This window comes from Notolabrus celidotus, chromosome 22 (assembly GCF_009762535.1).
Source record: "Notolabrus celidotus isolate fNotCel1 chromosome 22, fNotCel1.pri, whole genome shotgun sequence".
Lineage (NCBI taxonomy): Eukaryota > Metazoa > Chordata > Actinopteri > Labriformes > Labridae > Notolabrus > Notolabrus celidotus.
Window position 1 is genome coordinate 7,665,686 of NC_048293.1, and position 22,006 is coordinate 7,687,691.

General features: G+C 38.9%; 1 protein-coding gene across 1 annotated transcript in view; it reads right to left on the reverse strand.

Annotated features, from left to right (window-relative positions):
* aqr (aquarius intron-binding spliceosomal factor) overlaps positions 1-22,006 on the reverse strand; it is a 63,015-nt gene that overhangs the window by 8,018 nt on the left and 32,991 nt on the right. Inside the window, exons 27-32 of the mRNA XM_034674823.1 lie at positions 19,447-19,656; positions 16,270-16,407; positions 16,090-16,161; positions 15,110-15,297; positions 14,803-14,974; positions 10,662-10,832 (exon numbers count right to left, since the gene is read on the reverse strand). Of these exons, the coding sequence (XP_034530714.1) occupies positions 10,662-10,832; positions 14,803-14,974; positions 15,110-15,297; positions 16,090-16,161; positions 16,270-16,407; positions 19,447-19,656 (951 nt within the window). The remainder of the gene's footprint in view (positions 1-10,661; positions 10,833-14,802; positions 14,975-15,109; positions 15,298-16,089; positions 16,162-16,269; positions 16,408-19,446; positions 19,657-22,006) is intronic.

Sequence of the window (22,006 nt, forward strand, 5' to 3'; positions counted from 1 at the left end):
CAGAGGTGTAAGGAAGGTGATGGAGGAAATGTGGAGCATTTCAGTTGGCAGAATGGAACAGCATTGTGTTTGTGCATAATCTGATTGTGCATTATGGAAATTCCTCTGTGTGTTTACATGGCATGCCTCTTGTGCTTCTGCAACTGCATAGTGTGTTGTAAAATCACACACCGGGACATCTATATTACGCTGTTGCAGGGTTCAATGGTCAAGTCTAAGGAGCAGTAATGGGGAACTTTGTTATGGCACTGTTGCAAAATTGCAATGAGTAAGCTTCTGAAGTGTGCTACTCACTTTTCCAATGAAAATTTTATAAGTTTCAAATTAATAAAATAACATCTGCTAACTACAACCCATAAGTTGCATTTTGGTGAGTCGACATCAATTACTGAGCTTGAATTTCTGTTAGATGCCCCACTTAGGATGAGCAGAAGTTTACAATCATGGGGTAAAAAATATGTGGCAGCTAAATTCACTGATGTATTTTAGGTCAATTTTGGATAGGTGTAGTAACTTATACTGCTGATGAAGCTTTGTACATTTGTTTGTCTTCTGGATGCTGCCTTCTTCACAAGCAGCAACCACCGGTTTTAAAATATGAAGCCCATGCAGAAGTGCTAAAAACTGCAGTTCATCGAGCATTTGCTTGAGGCAGGGCTGCAGAAACACTGGAACATGTTTACAGCCTGCTTCAAAAACGGTTTAGGTCTGTATAGCTTATTTCTCTATGAGCACACACTGTGCGGGGGGATGAATCTTTTTATAACTCGTTTTGTTTTATAATAAATTACACTTACAAGTCTTGCCTAAATAAGGGCATGCCTGACTTGATTGGCAGGCGGGCACCCAGTAACTGTTAGCGTAAAGGCTAAAGGCCCGCCTTTGTACCTCACACTAGCTTGGATGAAGTTAGGTTGAGTCCAGCATTTCCAATATGGCACCTGCCGACAATTGGCTTCAAATCAGCACTTCAGAAACAGATGGTTTACATCATACATGGATACCACATACATTTTTTCTACAGTTTATGCTTCTACATGGCAACATATGCAGAGCATTGGGCATTGTAGTTTCAAGAACTGTCAGCCATACTTGTTGGAGACAATGTGGTTTATCTGGATGGCAGTTGAAATTATTATAACATATGGTCATAGAAAAACTTGATGCAATTACATTACATTACATTATCCAGGAGAGCTCCGTGTTTGATGACTGTATTGAGAACTTGTCTTCAAAACAAAATAATAAATGAGAATACACAACCAGGTTCAGTAACCATTTAGTAATGTCAATCATGTCAGAAGGAATACTATGAGCCCTACATAATTACTTAAATCAAGACTACATCAATGTCAAGTAATTCATATTTCATATTTGCTGTAGTATAAACAAATACAACTATGCTATAATATAGACTCCATGACAAAAGATGACATCAACGCCCAGTAGAAAGAGGTTGGTCTTTCCTCTTTGTAACCACCTCTGGATCAATAGGACATCAGCGACCACCAAGTCGCCACACAGACCCAGGACCACAGCAACCAGCCTTTAAAGCATCCATGCTAAATAAATCATCCTGTGGCTGTGGTTACGTCCTGTTAGCTAATGCAACTTTAACAATTTTGGAACTCCCATTAGCTAATCCCCCCACCACCACACGCACACACAAAAAAACCCACCTAATTTTTGGTGTAAAGGGAAGGGTCTTAAGGGGTGAAAAAGTATCTGAACATGTAAAAGAGGAAGCTACTGATGTAGTGCAACAATATTTATTTACGTCTCCCTGTTGCTATGTCGAACAGGTGCAGCACCAGAGGCAACAATATGTCGCTTTCACAATGGCATGAAGCTTCGCAGGCTGTATGTTCAAGTCCAACAGCCACGCTATGCATGCATGCACATGTTCACTAAAATGTGCCATACACTGACACACTCAGACAAATCCTACGTTTGAATAGGCTGCTATTTTGCAGAGGCTTTAAAATGCATGGTTTAAACCAAAATAGTGCAAGTTGTTTTGCAGAGAAGGGGTGCTTCAGAGTGAGTGAGTTATTCTTAGCCCATAGACAGTGACAATGAAGCCCAGATAGAGAATCTCCCCAAGGCAAAGCATTTTGCATGGTGTTTAGTTATTTATGAGAAATCTTCCTGGGAGTGAATTACAGAGGTCATGTCTTTGTGGCACATGCAAGTCTGTAGATACAATGAGACACAAAAACATAATCAGAATATGCTCAAAGCCATATTTACCCACACATAAATACATATTTTGTTGCTGATAGAAGCAATTTTACAGGTTTTCTTTTGCTTCTATCTTGCCCTCTTCCTCGTCATTAAGACAATGGCATGCCGTCTCCTGGCTAATGGTGAAGCTTGGACCTCACTTTCTTTCACTTTATCTTTTCTTCCATGTTTTATTCATGGTAATTACCTCCTGGAATGTGCAGAGCTTAGACTGCCAGATTATTCAATTTTTCACAACAAACTCTCAAGGCTGACAGAATTTAAATGTCCTCTCCCTTCCTAAATATCCTGACTTCATGTGAGACTGAGAAAGACATTCTGAGACTTGTTATTAAGGTGTTTTTATTCCATCTATTTCAACATATCCTGGTTCTGGTTACTGGTCTTGCTAAAACACAGAAAAGACACAGGGGGAATTGGGGAGCGTCTGTTTGTGGAATAGTCAGAAAGGATGGGGTTGAGAGTGTGAACTATAAGCTTCCACAGTCATGTGTTTCCTTCTGGAGAGATCTGCTTAGTTGGCTTCCATCACTTTTGTGTGAGATGAAAACATTAAATAGATGTCACGGGTATTCAAAAAAGGCATAAACAAATAAATAACTTCACACATACTTGATTTAGTAAGTGGAGCAATTGTGTTTTGCAGTGCTGTCTAGTGCTAGCTGGCCTAACTCTCCTTTTCTGTCTAATTATCATAATCAAAGTAAAACGGTCTGGCTGGTGACATCTGCTTGGTTTCAGCCAATGTGACATATTGTCAGACACACTGTGGACCCAATGCCCAGCGCCATGACCTTTCAGCTGCTCAGCATTTTACCCACAAGAGCCCTCTTTCTTTTTCATATCTCTTTCCTTCTTTGGGCATCTTCTTTTTTTTCAGCAAATCTAGCAGCCTGTCACCGCAGTCACTTTATTACTAGGCATGCATTCTGACTAAGCCCATGAGCACAATGACTGACGGTTCATGTCTTAACATTGCAGGACGTTTTACATGAGCAAGCACAATTTCTGGCAAGATGTCAGAATGTGACATAAACTTGAAGACAAAGCAACAAGGTGGCATGGCACAGCACAAAATACATAACCAATGACCGGGCCTCATTTCCCTGCACACAACTAAGAGTGAAACACTTCTTCCTGCTTCTTATAACATTGAAAAATAGAGACAAGCTAGCTGTTTTTGTTTTGTTTAAGTGCCTTCCCTCGTGTTTGAGGATATGTCTGATAATGCAAATTTTTTTCTTACTGTCGGCAAATTTATGAAAATGCTGTGGACCTCCATTCCAAACGTGGGAAAACTATTAAAAATAAATAAATGATGCAAACTGTTGTTTCATTACATTAAAAAAATGTATGTTTGAGTAAAATTTGTATGTGTATTTTTTTTTTATAAATTAATTTATAATTTCCTCCAAAAATTAGAAAGAAATATTACTTAAATGTAAGAAAAAGATCAAGTTTGTATTTATGACGTAGTTTTCTTGATTTAAGACGTACCCTAAAATAATTAATCACTGAGAGATACACAAACTCAACCATTAATTCTTCTTTTATAGATATCTGTTACTAACAAGAGAATAACAGTAGTATTTTCTCTGTTATGAAGCCCTCTAAAAAGAATGCATTGTGGCCTGTAAACTGTGTTTGGACTTAATAATAGCAGGAATGGGCATTTCAAGCAAAAATACAATTTGATAGTCACTAGGAACAATTCAATGATTAATCAAAGTCATTCCCCCTAATGCTAGATGCATTGCTCTCTTGTCATTGATGGACTTATGTTATGCCAGTTTAACTGGCAAAATTTGCACTATATCTTCATTTTTCGCAGATTTTATTATTTGATGACTGACAAAGACGCTGCAATTTTCTCTGGTTCTGAATCTCACAGAACAACAACTGGTACCTGGTATTAATGCTTTCTTCTTCTTTTGTTTTTAATTGGCAGTTAGCAAACAGCTATCAAATGGGCTACAGTCCCTGTGTGTGGTTCGTACTGCATTACTGGTAAAAATACTAAAAACATATTTGAAGATAAGAAAAGGTCACATTATCTATCTGAATTTTTGGTATAAATTAATAACTTTTAAATAATGACAATGATGACACATCCCTTATCAATAGACAGGTTATACTGAAATTGAATTTGCCAGTAGGGAAAATATTCTTGTAATAAACACAAGAAAGAAAGAAAAAAATATTTGAACAACACAACATAATCTGGCACCCTCTACTGCCATGGCACGATGACAATCCAGCTGACTGGAGATATGCAAAACCGCTCCATACTTGCAACTTTCCCAGCCATAACTCATCATCCTCTGTCATTGTTGAGTGTGTAAAAGGCTGAAAGAACAGAGACCAAAGAAAGGTGTGCGTATGTGGGTTGGGAAAAGGAATGGTAGAATGAGTAAAAGCATAACCTGAGGCTGGCGGGTAAAAGCATTTAGCGGAGCAAACAGAAAACGGATGGAAAACTGTGCCAACGGGCTGCTGACTGAACACAGTGTGAGGGAAGACAAGAGAGCGCAGAGACAAAGGCATTGAGGGAAGTACTGTGGGCTGGATGAAGACAATCTAAAGCAATTCTTCAGGGATGAGCACAAGACTGAGTTTACACCCACTCTAAAATTATGCACATTGAAACCCTTTCCACCTCTACACACGTCAGTGGGTTGGATTTACAGAGGTATGCTGTGCGCTGGTATGCAAACTGTTTGGGAAAGATAGTTCAACGTGACCTGATCTACTTAGGTCTTATGACCTGCAGCAGTCTTCATGGTCTCATGAGTTAATGGAGACAATAAAAGAAAGGGAAGAAAACAAATTAACTCTTTTTTGGCCTACCATACGGTTTGGGGATGTGATAGCTTACATCAGCCAAAGGTAGAAATGTGTCCAGCAGTGAATATAAACAGACAATACAACAAAAATAAAGTAAAAGTGTTGTTGTTGTTGTAACAAAAAATAAAAACAAGCTTCCCTGCTGAGTTAAGATATTGTATCAATGGCAATAATACTTTGTACATCATTTGTAATATTGCTTTTGAGATAACATGCCCAAATACTTGTCCTATCATATGTTGTATTGAACTTTTAAATCATATGCAATATTACATGTGAAATATAACCTTTCATATCATTTGCAATATTACCTGTCCTATCATGTGCAACAAAATAATTCATGCATGCAGTATGACTTTTCACATCATGTGGGATGAAAGTTTTTTATGTCATGTGCAATACATGTTGTTTGAAATATGACCTCTCACATTGTGTGCAAAAAACATTTCAGGTCATGTGCAATATAACCTTTCATATAATTTTCATTTTTTCCTGTCCTATCATGTGCAGCGAAAGTATTCATGCGTGCAGTATTACTTTTCACATCATGCAGGATGAAAGTTTTTTATGTCATGTGCAACATATATGTTGTCTTAAATATAACCCTTCATATCATGTGCAATTTAAATCTTAATACCATGAACAATGTTACCTTTCATATCATGTGCAATATTGCTTTCAATGTCATGTGCAATTGTATCTTTCATATAATTTTGAATACATGTTTTCAAATCATATGCAATGTGAGCCTTAAAATTATGTACAATATAACCTTTCATGTAATTTGTAATATTACCTGTCCTATCATGTGCAACAAAAGTCTTCATGCTTGCAGTATTACTTTTTACATCACATGGATTAAAGTCTTTGTCAATGTCATTTGCAATATATATGTTGTCTCAGTAAATAACCTTTCATGTCATGTGCAATATTGCTTTCATTGTCATGTGCAATTGTATCTTTCATATCATGTGCAATATTGCTTTCATTGTCATGTGCAATTGTATCTTTCATATCTTTTCATATCATGTGCAATGTGACTTTTCAAATCATGTGCAATATAACCTTTCATGTAATTGCAATATTACCTGTCCTATCATGTGCAATTTAAATCTTAATGACATGAAAAATGTTACCTTACATATCATGTGCAATATTGCTTTCCATGTCATGTGCGACTGTATCTTTCATTTCATGTTTAATACATGTTTTCATGTCATGTGCAACGTGACTTTTCAAATCATGTGAAACATGCCCCTTAAAATCCGGTGCAATATAACTTTTCATAGTATGTCCAACAAAATGTGTCAAATTGTGTGCAGCATTGCTTTTCATAACATATGTAATGTTATTTTTCATATGCACTAGAATAATTCATTTTAAAACATCTTTTTAAATCATTTGCAATATCACCCATCTTAGCATGTGCAATATATGTTGTCATATGTGCAATATGAGTTTTCATATCATGTAAGATTTTCAGTATCTGGATAATTAACATGTCATCACTTGGAATATTGGGTTCACTCTAGTGTGATGATTGTTTACGAAATTGATTTGGTACAATTATGTTTAATAAGAAATGCTTCATTGCGTTTTTTATCTAGTGCTATTTTTTAGGTATAGCTGCCAAAAGTGCCATTTCCTTTCCACCTAGCATAGAACTGAATGATATTACATTATTACTGTTCTGTTCTAGACACTGTTTTTGTTTCTCCATTGGAGCTTTATTCCCTTTTTATTTAATTATGTTGAAATGCTGAGCATTTCAACATATTGTTATTCCTAAACTTTAAACTTATTATTATTTTTCCACTTCCGTGACCGCTTTCACAGCCTTCAAATTTTGTCCGATTTTCACCGTTCAACTTTTCAACTATTCAGCTTCTTCACCATTTGCAGGCTATTACTTTTCACATATTCAACCCTTATACTTTTTGAATTATTCAACTTTATTTAACTTTTTTTTAACATTGAAACAGATGGGAGAATTCAGCAAATTTGCCTTTCACTCATTCAACTTTGAGATTCTACAGCTTCAGCATACTTCAACTTACAGCCTTCATTTTTGCATTAAAATGTTCACAAATCTTTCAGCTATTAATGTTGTATTCAACATTTTTCTGTATCTTTTATAGTTTTTGATATTTTACAGCTTAAATGACATAAAGTTTTTTGCTGCTTTTCTAACTTTAACATTGGTGTGTATGGCGGACTGTTCATGGCAGTAGAGCACGTGATGTCATCAGACAGAGGGTGAGGCCTGCTGATGAGATCTTTGAAATTCTCCAAACAAACTGCCATAAAATCCAAACAATTCACTCCACATACACAAATAAGACATCAAAACGTCCCCTGTCTTCTCCTGCTTCTGTCAAAGAGGTAACCAAAGCAAAAGATTGTACCGTTGAGCCAGCAGGTCACCAACTGTCAGAGAAAGTCTCTCTGCTCAGCCATCTGCCGTAATGTTAAATATTTCTGGAGGGGAGCACACGTTTCACTTTTCTTAACTCGCTGCCCTGACTACATTTCTGACTGTACAGACATGAAAAACACATCACTGTGTTCATCAGAGTCTTGTGATTCTCACGGTTTGATCCTTTTTCTGATAGCTATTACGGTTATTGCATAGTGTCGGCATATGTAGACCTTACTTTTCCCCACGAATCCCATTCTAAATCAACTGTCACACAGAAGTTACACAGCTGGTCCCATCACCATGGAAACAGTTAATGACAGTTGGAAACAGTTAATGACAGTTGGAGACACAGGTGATTCAGATGACCTCATCAGTTCTGACTGACACAAAGACACACGCACACACATGTGATTCAGATGACCTCCTCAGTGAGTGACAAACACAAACACACACACACACACACACACACAAACACACACACAAACACACACATGTGATTCAGATGACCTCCTCAGTGAGTGACAAACACAAACACACACACACACACACACACAAACACACACATGTGATTCAGATGACCTCCTCAGTGAGTGACAAACACAAACATACACACACACACACACAAACACACACAGGTGATTCAGATGACCTCATCAGTGAGTGACAAACACAAACATACACACACACACACACAAACACACACAGGTGATTCAGATGACCTCATCAGTGAGTGACAAACACAAGCACGCATGCACACACAAACACACACACACACACACACACGCACGCGCACACAGGTGATTCAGATGACCTCAAAACACAAACACACACACACATATACACACACACACACATACACTGACACACAAACACATACACACATAGGTGATTCAAATGACCGCATCAGTGAGTGACAAACACAAAGACGCATGCACACACACACACACACACACACACACACACACACACAGGTGATTCAGATGACCTAATCAGTGAGTGACAAACACAAGCACACACACACACACACACAGGTAAGACATTTCCATAGTTTGTCAAGCAGTTTATAGGTGCTACTACTTCTAACACTTCAACTTCTTTTTAATTTTTCCGCTTTATTCACTTCTTCTCCTTTTTCACTTTTTCTCCTTTTTCTACATTTTTCCACTTCTTCACCTTTTTCCACTTCTACATTTTCCACTCCTTCAACTTCTTCTCCTTTTTCCACTTCTTCCACTTCTTCAACTTCCTCTCCTTCTACATTTTCCAATCCTTCCACTTATTCTACTTCCACTAATTCAACTACTTCTACTACTCTTCCACATGTTCAGCTGTGTTTCACAGCTTTCAGCCTTCAGCTTCAGCATTTCAACGCATTTGCTTTCAGGAAATGCAACCTTTCTAGTTTCATTTGATGCTCTTTTTGGGACAGTCATTTCTTAGCTATCTCATACTGAAATTTATTTGCCCTTCCAAAAAAGTTCCATAGTATCTAATTTAATGCTATGATTGAAAATGAAAATTCTGTTCATTGCCCACTCTTAGCATGTAACAGTGAAAAATAAACAAAGAGCCTTAATGAGCTTCTCACTAATTTTCCTCCATGCAAAAATCATGCAGATCGCCTTAATTCAAGGAGATATTTTAAGTCCCACTGCAGGGGCTGTGGGGAAAACATGTAGTTAAAATGTGCAAACCTACTTAAACTGCACAGAGTGAGGGAGAGAGAGAAGACTGTGTGTTTTTGTGTAATAGGAGGCAGAAAATGAAAGCCTTGTGAGACTGCAGACCTGTGAATTTCTCTCTCAATGCAGCAAAGCTTTGGAAGCTGGTGCACTGACTACAGCTCACATATGAAGGTGTGAAGAAACGTGCATGTTCTGTGTGTCATATGTGTTCCAACTCCAACTACTCGACTCTGGGTCTCTCACATCGAATATGAGGTGAAAACATGTCTGTTGGGAACATGTTTTCCTCCTGACAGGAAAGAAGAAATGTGTCACCTTTCATTGATATTTGGAGTGTGTGCAGTTCACGTGATATATCACTACATACAATATGTCAATTAAAAATCTGTTTGATTCCTATCACTAGCTAGATATGTAAAACGGAGCAGCCAATTTTTTCACTCTGAATTGCTTAAATAACTAGAGATATAAATACATATGTATTAGGGCTGTCAACGAATATTCTAAATTTGAATATATATGCGAATATTTTTAAAAAACAGAGATTCGATTGTGAAAATTAATATTCGACCGGGGGAAAAAACACATCGGCGAATGCTTTGCGAGTGGGCGCACTGCATGACGGGTCAGGGACAGGTCACAGGGGTTGCACATGCACAGCGTGAAGCAGATGGCAGAGAGAAATCTTTCCGTCCCCGGATCCTCAGTGCGCTCTGAACGCGTCTTTTCCTCCGCTGGGAACATAGTGAATAAAAAGAGATCTGGCCTTTTCACATGTGGACTGTCTTGTGTTTTGGCAAATAACCTGTCAGGCCAAAGACCCTACATTGACAGTGGACTAAAAGAGCCCGACAATCAGTGACACTGGGGTAAAATGCAGTTTTTCCTCTCTTTTTTTTATACAAGCGCCAAGAATGTAAGTGGACTACTTTTTAACTTTAACTTCAATTAATGTTAATATTTGCTTCAATCACTGAATGAAGCCTGCTTATATTAGGGACAAGAGTCGGGACCTTTAATTGCTCGCACAAGTCTTGTTCAGCACTCACTCAGCGCATTGCGCACAGATGGGGGGGGGCGAGCGAGAGGTCTGCGGTCTTGAAAGTGTTACGGTATAGGCATTAGGTCATTTACTTGTTTTGTAATGTGTAGGTATGTTTTAGCTATGTTAAATTTGAAATAAAAATACATATACAATTAGTAATGTCTCCTTGTATTAGTTTGTCCACCTGTTAATGACATAATGCGCAAATATAGATATTCGAATGGTTCGAACCTATGGGTGTTTTTTAGAACGAATATTCGAACGTCATTTTGGAGCAATTTGACATCTTTAATATGTATACATGACCCAATGCTACATTAGACTTATACAGCCTGACATCAATGCTGCCTTGATATAAGATTAAACTTAGAGATACTGCACTAGTTTTAACTGTGGTCATGTCAGCTGGTGTATGTGTCCTCACCTTGTTAGGCTGGGAAAAGAAGGGGTTTCCAGCACAGCGCTGGTTAATGACGTCTCGGATCAGGTGTTTTTGTCCATTGTAGGTGGTCAGGACGCTGATGCGGTCAGCAGGGTAGCCCAACAGGCGCATGTACATGAACAGAGCCACACAGTACTCTGCCTCTGCCAGGTTCTTCACAGGAGGAAGGAGGAAAGGAGGAGGTTAGATTAACATTTCGATATTTTAGCTTTTAAACATTGTACACAGGTAATGAGACAAAATGGATGTCTTTACATTCAGTATAATCATTTTCAAAGCACTGAGGTGTGTTTCTGAATACATCTTTCTTTGTATCAGATCAGCAGGGCTGTCTGCTGTGTTAGTCACCTGTCACCTATTCTCTATTCCTCTACTTTCACATCTTGCACTTCCTTTTTTTGGCCTGCACGTGTTTAACTTCACAGCCAGATCAGAGCTCTCTCATTTACACATGAGTAACCATCTGATTTGGGCTGGAATTAATAGCCTCAGACCGAGTACAACACCAACAGCAGCAAGGCTGCCACTACTTTTCCTAATCTGGGTCCCTGAAATAGTAGAGAAGAGGTTGTATTGCATATTTTGAATGACAGAAATGTAATCGTTTTTTCCACGTTAATTAGGAAAGACAAGCTTTTAAAACAAGCTACTGTAAAATTCCAGATTTTGAACACAGACATTCTCTCAGGAGCACTTACTAAGTTATTAATATATTCATGGCATTCAAACAAACAACTAACTAGAAAAACAAAATGTATTTAATTATACATCTCTCATCTCAGTTTTCCAAATTTCCCATCCCCACAAGACAACGCCACCTCCAAATGTGACTGTTTAAAAAGTTAACTTGCACCATTCACTCACTTTAAAAGAAACAAATTCCTCAGCATGTGCGTCCTGGCTCCAAGGCTAAAAATCTGCCCTTCAAGTCTGACCAAAAATAAATAAATAAATAAATAAAAGAAGCCAACAGTATGCATTATTCATCCAGCTTATTAAGCCTGGACGACAGGCCTCACATCTTTGATAATAATTTATGCAGCTTCATCAACAGTTCCCTATCCGGCTGCACTGAAGTCAACACTTCAAAAACAGTGACAGCCTTTGTTCTTCCTCCCCTGTTACCTGACTCCAAATGGCATGAATTCATAACTTTAAAGACCAGATGAAGGAATTTTAGGTATGAGTTAGGAAAAAAATTCAACACTAGCTGCAAAATGTTTCACGAGGAGGTAGAGCTCATGGTGTAAGGGAAGTAAACGCCCTGCTTCATTAGCTTTGAGAGTCAAACTATGAGCCCTTAATTGCAATCTTTGCCTTAATAAATACAAAGTACTTGTAGCGTGGCATTAACGTCTGGCTGCAGAAACTTTTTAGAACAAGGACCTTAAACACATGCAGGAGTCTCACACTCACAGAGGAATAATATCGAAGCAGACATGTAGTTGGCCTTTCCAGCTTTGCTTACCTCATATGCATATTCTACATGAATACAATCTAATGCTGAAACACTCCAGAGAAACTAGTTATCATATTAACAAGGTCAGATCTAACCCACGCAGTTTGAGCTAATGGCCTGGGGCTAGACGAGGCCTTCAGAGATGGTAGAATAAAACAGGAGCAGACGAGACAGAAGATGAGGAGGCTTTCATGTTGTAGTGTAGATACAGAGACTTTAGAGATAATATGAGGTATAAATCTAGACTTCCTGCAAGTGAAGCCTAAAATGCTTTCTGCTCTTATGTTACTTTAAAATGTAGCTTGTGAAGCAGAAAAGCCTCGCCTAACAAGCCTAGCGGCTGAGAACAGCCATTTTCTAACAACAGAGGATGTGGATTTAGATAAGCATCTCACCCTTTATGAGCCATCTGACAACTTGGGAAATAGTATCAATGACGCCAAGGCTCAATATGGAAAGTGCTTTAACAAATGAGGCGAAGGCTCAGGAACAGACCTTTGGAGTGTGTGAGTGTGTGTGTGCATGCACGTGTGTGTTTGTGAGTACAATGGGTGCACAGATCCTGTTTAAGTGCAAAGCAGGCTTGTGGCAGTGTTTGTTCAGCTGTGACAGGCATTCAGCATGCACTGGATACATTTGCTTCTCCAGTGTCTAATTTATCCCTTCTGGTTCCTGGGAAAGTGCGTGCATGTGAGTGAGAGTGTGTGCACAGATAGGTATGTGTGTGTGCGTGTGTGCATATCAGGGAAAGTGAGTAATACTAGCAATTCCCTTGAGCAGCCTGAAAATGGTAACAGGCAAATGGAGTTGAGGTTCATGTGACCTGGTGCCTCGAGAAGCGCACATGGTCTGGATTTAAGAACAATAAGTAGCTTCAGGGATATGAGCAAACACAGTGTTGAGCACTGCAGTAACAGCCATGTAGCATTGAGATATGTTCTTTAACCATGCTGCTTATGAATAAAACAGTCTCTACTAATTTATTTACCTCTTTGTATCAAATAAATTCATGTTGACCTCAAATCAAGTGTTGTTTTTCTCCAACCCATGAACCATTAAAAAGTCCAGCCAAAGTGTCTAGTGCCCAGCTGACCCCGCTCACACACACACATATGCAGCCTTAAGTACCCCAGCAATGACATGATGAAACACAATCTGTCTCCTTGTGTGAAGGACAAATCCACTGGTCTGTGGTTGGGCAACCAGTGTTAGCTGCAGACCAAGCAGGGTTATGAATATAACATGGACTGGTAGCTAGACCATTAAAATGTAAAAAATGAATGAAGTGCTGCACAACAAGTGATTCAGTGGAAATGGAGGCAGGGGAGGGATGTAGCTATCCGCTCTGGTGGAACTAAATGTGTGTTTCTGTGTAAAGGAGTGTATAAATTGTGCTTGGAAAATACCAAACATTGTGATACACAAACTGTTTCTATTGTTTCTATTTTCTGAACAGTGTTTTTACCTGTGTTAAAGGTATACTGACTACCGGGGTTTTACAACAAGTGTTCACAGGTTGAGGAGAAGCATTTTGGTCTTTGTGAGTTCATGCTGTGGGCTTAAGGGTATTTATGTTCAGAAAAAGGCCTGCATGATGTGAGAAAAATATGCTATGTGTGATAAAACAATATTGCTGTAACAATCTATAGTGCAAAAAATCAACAATAAATGACCTACTTTTCTTCTCTTTTTGTAAAAATACCTACAATGCAAAATCTCTCTCCCAAATCCAAATCAAAACCTACATTTTTTCATGAATAAATGAGCCTCAATTAATCTGAGGGTAGCTGATGAGCTTCATCTCACTGCATTAAAACAGTGTGAAAGCAAGGCCATCATGCTCAGCATTATTGAAATGTACATACGTATGCCGCATAGCAAATCATTTCTGTTATTACACAACTTTCTTCTGATCTTCCGGCTGTGTAAGATGCTTGATTCTGATTGGTCGAAACCATTAAAGACAGTTATTAACTCACTTATATGAGCAACGCTACAGGTGAACTGATTACACATCATGCCAAATCAATCTGCTGAAAAGAGTTTTGGCACATTTTGCTTCTGCTTGTTGACACAATAGATCGTAAGGTGAGATAAAACAGTTATTTTCTGTTAGCATCATATTGACAAATAATGTGGCTAAAATGTTAGTTTCGGTTAGCATGCTCTTGCGGCAGGCAAACAAGATGAATACTTTTTTTGGGGAATACTTTCATATTGGATCCTGTCCAGCAATCCTCACAATGAGTGAAGCAGGTGAGTGCAACTTTAACTGCGCGTCAGGGTCTTGTCTCAACCTGTTTGGATTCTATTTCCCATAACCACCTGCTCACCATACATTATCCCTTACTTATTTATTGTAGGATATTCTGACTATTGGGCTGCGATTACACTCATACTGTGATAAAACTGTGATTCATTGTGTGTGCAGGGCTTATTGGAAATATGTCTAACCTTAGTATTTAATGTCATTTCTGTGAACTCCTAATACATAGACGGTTCTCAATCTTTTATCATAAATTATTTAAGTAAGTAGGTGTTATTTGAGTTTTAGTCTTAGTTTTGTTTTTGCAAAGTTGAGGTAGAAGTAGAGTCACAAAGTAATTTTGCACGTTTCACATTCTGTGTTTATATGCATGTACGTTGGTGTGTACTTATACTGACCTGGTAGAAGTAAGGGTTGGGCTCTGATTCTCCCACCCCATTGAAGTCCTCCACATTAACTAGTTGGAAGTCAAAGGTCAGACCAGGATTTGGGACCTGGAACTCAGGCAATCGCTGGACATGAGGCAGGTTACCCAGGTGTTTATAGCGCCAGTTGTACAGGTTACACAGGCTGTGGAACAGGATAGAGTAAAACTTAAGTTATAATGTTTTATGATGAGAAAGTACAGATCACTGCATCCTTTGTGCCATACAGTAAATTCAGCGAAAAGTGGCACTAGCTTTAAGCTCTGCCTGGGCTACCCACCTTGCTCGGGCACGGCCCTGTGCATCCAGGTCAATGGTGGGCACGCCAAGGCGCACAAATCGAGTGAAGAGAGACTGCTCCATGTTGGAGTACTTCTGGAAGGCCATGTTCTTGATAACAGGGGGTAGCTGGTGGTGGTCTCCAATCATAATCCAACGCTTCAGCCTGCTGTAGCCGTCCTCTGGGTTCTGCAGAGAAAGGAAGACAGGACCAATGACAGATACAGAGGATGCTTGTATAGAATAATATGTCTGGGCAGAAATCACATGTACGATTTCAGTGCCCTACAAGTAGTGTATGTTGTTCAATTCTATTCAATTTTGTTTTGTCTGATGACTTGATGATGTTATATAGTTTATGTGGAATGAGATCTTCAGCTCACAACAAGGTTTAAGTCCAGGAGTGCACTGAATGAGCAGGGTCGTTTTTTAATCGTGTCTACAACGTGCTGCCAGATTAGATGCAGTTAATTTGAAGCTTGACCTTAGACTAATCTGATTTAACAACCACTGCAGTTCAAGATCTGATTTAATCACTGAAATCTCTGATAAGGGTTTAATAGCTGTATGTAGGAGAGGGGCAAAGAAGGATTTAACAGTTTTGCAGTGAGGTACACCTTGCAGAGCCCTCCGACTGTGGCTCACTAGACATGGAGAGATAAAGACCGGAGCTGTGGTGAGGTTGTTAGAGGGGCTGATGTGTTTAATGATCTCATCTGCAAACACACATTAGCACTATCTCGGACAATTAGGCACAACTGCCAAAGACAAGCAACATTACTGTGTTTGGAGCCCATCAGTCAGACCCTAAAAGAGAAAGTCAGGAAGTAGATGGCCAAGCCCTGAGTAGAGGATTAAACTTGGCTTGATGTCACCATTTGTTAGAGACCTGAGGCCCTGCAGAGAGAGCTGTAACTTTCACATCCTCTCTCATGAGGCCTGCACAGCATTAATACGAGATCTTTGTCAGGATAGTGTTACCTGCAACAGGAGGGGGATGAAGGTCTCGATCTCTAGAATCTGAGCAGCTTCTTCCATCAGGATGTTGTCATACTAAAAAAAGAAGAAGAAAAAAGAATGATATATAAAAAAATACAAGAAAATATCTGCATAAATACAAGCTGAGTTAGTTAGTCTTTATGTCAGCTTTGAGGAGTCTACCTTGAATCCCAGTTCAACCAGGTCATGACGTTTGAGTGCTGCATGAGTACAGGTCATAGCAATGATTTTGGCCTCCTTCACCAGCAGATACTTGGAGCGGTCCAGTCCACTCCTCAGGAGCTCAAACGCCCTGAACTCCTACAAGGGTAGAGAAGAAAGATGAGAGTCAGAAGAAGTATTCTACAGGGGATTGATTCAAATCACACTTAAAGAAAAGCAGTAACTCAAGAAGGTGATTACAAATACTTTTCTTATAATAACTTATCCGTTTTAGTCCAACTTGCTGAGTCATGTTCTTTTTTAATGTTTCATACAGGGGGGTTTTGAGGTGAAACTTCAATGATATACAGGCAACATGATGGATGATAACTGTCACAGGTGATGGATAAGATGATTATCTACGGTGAAATAATTACACCTCAAAGAGGAAAAAATGGCACAGTTCAATTTTCTGATACACAACCAATATATCTTTGTCAAAGCACATTAAAAAAAGGAAAGGGATAAACCCAGTGGCTCAAACCTTACACTAGAATAGCTCCTCTCTTTTTCCCTGGAGACGGCCCATTACTCCCAACAAGACAGTCATAAATGAATAAGAAGTGATGGAACCACCTGCCTTATATTTAAACATATTAAAATATAATCCCTCTGCTTTCCATTCTCATTAAGAACTGCAGCCTCTTTTCCCATGATGCAGTGCAACAGATTTTAGTCAGACACATGGCTGCTCTGTGGGAGAGTCCCAGGTGTAAATTCCTGTTCAATAACTCAAACCTGAAAAGCCCTTTCAAGCAGACTTTCTTACATGGCTTCTACTGAAATCTCAAATGCTTTTGCAGAAAAGATAAATCAGTTCCTTCCAGAATTCAGGTATCAGGTAGCACTATTATATCCACACAGTCGGGGGGGATGCAGAGGAGGAGTATGAGTAAACAGGCATGCTGTTATCAGGTTGCCACACTAGCTGCGTAGGGCTAAGGAAGGGAAAGAGGGCAGGAGAAGTAGACTTGGACAGCACGGGGGTATAAATATTTGATGTGATACTATTTTAGCATTAATATTAAACCAATCAAAACATGCAATATTGATGAGCTCTATTTTTAACCCCTATGGCTCCAGAGCGAATGAAGGATGAAATCAAAGATGCGATGGTTTCACTGACAGAGAGGAAGAAAAAAACAAAAAGAAGTAAACAGCAGTGGGAGTGCAGAGGAGGAAACAGGAAATGTTTGTACAAGAGGAGCCCAGGAGACACACCGAATCCCTGTCCATCTGTCCATCTGGCAGTTAATTATCAGGATACTCCTTTGACTGGCTATCCAAAATGCCTTTATGTTTGAAAAAGCAAACAGATGAGCAAATTCAGCAGAATGTTGCTTTGTCTTCCCTGCACCGCAGACAGCGATACCTCTTAATGGGTGTACAGATTTCACTGCAGCATGGGTGAGGCCGAGGGAGGAGGGAGAGGTGCTGTGATGCAGTGATACAGAGGCCGGCCAGATAAATCAAGGTCACCACACGTGTTGGGATATTACCTCCAGCCAATAACTTCTTTATTGCTTTTCGGAGGCCTTCTTGGTGTTCCCATAAATCTGAAATGTTATTGTTCGCCCTATAGAAATACTAGATGGGCCGAGGAGGAATGATAACACAGTGAGCTGTGTGCCTGTGAGTCCTGAACAGTGTGAGAAAAGATCGACTGAGGGAGTAAAAAAAGATAAGCAGTAATAGCCTCCATCACTTCGTTGTAGCACTTATCTTTCCGAAAGGGTCAGCAATCATTTGTTGAAATAAACAGTAAAGCACTGCTAAGTATCTTATGTAATGATTCACTCTCTCTACTGAAGCAAAGACAGGTGATGACTAAAAAGTTGAAGAGATGCAACCAAGGCTGTGGAGCCGCTTTACAGCAGACACCTCCACAGAAACACAGACATTGTCTGACAAATTGCTGTTAATTTACGACAACCTGTCACTGCGGCCGCTTGGAAGCACAGTTACTCATGGGCGGGGGAATGTGCGACACCTGGACACACAGCTGGCAAACAGTCAGTGACTATCATTAAATGCAGCTGACAATACAGACGCTTTATATGTTTGAGAAAAAGAAGGGTAACAGAGATATTTCCTCCTCAAATGAGCTGGAGATGGTGCATTTAATGTGAACTTTTTCTACACATCTGTGAAGGTTCCTTTAAAAGTGGTGATGGTCTAAGAAGACGCCACTTATCTCCAACATATCATGCAGTTTTGAATTCTCTATCTAAGCCTAAAGCCGGTAAATTTCTGGAAAGTTTCCGGTAAATTTCCAAGGGAAGTTAAGCTGGGGAATTTTGAAAATATTCCAAATTGTAAACTTTCCATGGAAATGATGGGAATTTATGGGAATTAACTGGGAATTTAGGGTAATTTAATGGAAATGTATCATATCCGAGTATAAATATTAGTTTTGTTATAAGCAGATATCCATCCAAAATAATACAATTACATTTGATTATTGTCAGTTAAACATTAGTACCATACATCAAATTTGTTAAATATATTACCACATAATATCATCCACACTGACTTCACGTTGTGTGTCCATACAGTGCATGGAGGGGGGCGTGGTCTCAATAGCCCTGTAGTAAGCAGTGTGCTATGTGCATGTGATTTTTGTCAGGATTATGCTAAAATATATTTTCCCAGACTAAATTTAAGTTCACTATTAAGAGCCAACCTTCAATTTAGTAAATTCCTGGTTTATTCCCGTTAATTCCCATGGAAAGTTTCCGACATTGAAAATTCCCGGAATTTTGCAACCCTAGTAAAGCCACACCCGCGGATCCTGTGACCATAACGACCCACACACAACCGACATCCTCAATGACTCTCAGGCAATAGATCAATGACTGTGCTAACGACCCCACGGGACAACCATTAGCATATGGATGACCCTTAGAGGCCTATATATTGTAGCTCCGCCCATCAGTCTGTTAAACACTGAAGAAGCCTTTCAGAGGAGAGGTGAAACATCTTCAAATATTCAACCACATCCAGTTGCCTTTTGGGTCAAGCTTTGAATTTTAATGTAAAGCACATTGGGTTGGACCTCCTTCATTCCCACTGGAAGTTGCTCATTATGGAGAGCTGTGTATGTGAGTGTGTGTGCGTGTGTGTGTGTTTCCTTCTTACCTCCAGCTGGGTAAATATCTTCTTGATATGACGGTAGCAACCCTCCGCGATGTCCATGTCCTCCTCATATGAGCGACCTTTGAACACAGGCTGGGGGGCGTTGGAGAAGTACTTGTGGAAGGGGAAATGTGCAGCCACAGCTTGTACGTCCACTTTCTTGCTCTGCTTAGGCCTTACTTTACTCATGTACTCTTCCCAGCGAGATATCACCTGTGGTGGGGAAAGAGAAGACATACAGTAACTTCAATAAGTAAAGGGTCTGTATCTAAGTGTTTGAGAACACAACACAAGTGTGGTGTAACTTCAGGTCCTGTTTTTGCCCCTTTAACCAAAAGGAAATGTAGAGTTTGTTATTATGTATGACTGGAAAACAGAAAATACATTTCTGTTCACACTTTAGGATTGTGGCAGCACAGAGGAGTTTAAATATTGATAATAACTAAATGTTCTTAATTAATTGCTTGGTATAGCTACTGCATTAAGAATACTAATGAAGTATTTTCTGATATGCCCACAACACAAGCCCCCGCTCAGATTATATGAATTCTACCAAACTGCTGTATGAGCACACAGTGGGTGTTCTGCATGGCTCTGTGAAGCTTAAATGATGCCTGCCGTGTTTTGTCTGTATTTATTTGACCATAGAGAAAATCACATTACACATAAATGATCAAACCGGAATAGATAGACTCACTTGTATACAGGTACCCCTGCTGAGCACCTAATAAACCAGCCACAAGCAAACAGCAGGGTGGCCTAGTTCTATAAATACTCATATGAAGAAGATCTTTAACATTAATGAGTCTGCTGGAGGACTCAAGTTAATGGCATAAGTATCTGTTTGTATGGACTATTAAGACCTCGATCCAAACTGAGTATGGCTATATGTGTAGTTTTTAAAGACGGATATTGAACGTTTTTTATTGATACCAAAATCGCTTGTATAATGCATGGATACTGAGAGTTATTGATACTCAAGCAACTGAATGAAAGATGCACTATGGTTATGGTGATAATGATGATGATGATGACTAAATTTGAAGAAGTGGTACATGAAGTCAAAGATGCGTACAATTATGTGAATGTATATGAATACATATACTATGATTGGTGATATATGTATTCACACTTACCAACCTGTTATTATCAGCATCTCATACTCTTGTAATTATTGTTGTTTTATTATTATTATTTATTCATTATCTATTTATTTAGTTGTTGTTTATATACTATTTTCTGATCTTGTGTGGTCGGAGGTTAACAAAAGTTACAAAAAAGGCAGTGTTAAAATGGTTTGAATCTATAAGAAATGTATTTTATGTATGAGCAATATTGACATGATTAAGTATAAAAAAAAGAAAGATGCACTGAGGAGGTTTGAATAGCTGCTAAAGTTAGGCTGCAGTGCTTAAGATGTATTTGTTTGAATGCTAATGCATCCCTTTAACAGGCAAGTACCTATAACAAATATAGTATCTAGCTAAGTTGGCAAAATAAGCCAACACCTGCCCAATGTTTTGCCATGAGGCCCAGAGTATAAACACTTGGGTACAAAACCTGAAACTGTCCACTTTGTCATCATTAGGAACAAAAAGAATTAGCCAGCTCTGGGGGAAGATGACTTTTATAGATACTTGGAAGTCAGACATTACTTTAATCAAAACATGAAAGAGGCTTTAGGTAAAATAGAAACTTGGTTCCTACAGGTATTTCTCTCATTACTAAAATCCCGATCATGCCACAAAATTATATCTAGACTGTATGTCGTCATCTAAGAATCTAAGCAAAGGAACACAGAATATATGAAGAAGAAATGGGAAAGAGAAGGAAATGTACTGAACTCTTGGGAGAGTTGGGAAAAAACATTCCAGTTATTGTGGATCTCAACAGGGTCAAACATATGGCGCGGGTTTTGTTGGAAAAATATATATCTTTTACACCCATCCAGAAACGACATCAGGGTGGTGGAGATGCTTGTTGGAGACTTTGTGGGACTGATGGAGCCAACCACTTTTATATATTCTGGAACTTCAAGGTTATTCAAACTTATTGGGAAGAGATCCATACTCATATACAGAATGTATTTGGTGTTAACGTTTCTTTTAAATATGAAACTCTGTATTTTGGGGATATATCGTTTGAAAATTGGAATATTAATGACAAAAAATTACTTGGTATACTATCGACGGCAAGTAAAAAAGCAATCACTAGAAAATGGTTAAAAATAGAACCACCCACCATGGATGGATGGAATGGATTAAAATTTTGCATGAGATTTACATTATGGAAAAACTTTAATTTTCCCTCAGAGTGTAATTTGGAAAGTTTTACTGGATTTGGACAAAATGGACTGAGTATGTGAAACCGCTAAGATCCAATTTCGTTTAAAGTATCTTTACTTTGTGACAGCACGTTCTCTTCGGCTACTCTTAATATTGAGAATCACAAGAAGGAAGCTCCCCCTGTTCTTTTATTTGTATGTTATTGCAATGAAATGACTTAAGAACAAAAATCTTGGAAAGGCAACATGGACAAAAACAGTCAAACTATTTACGATTAC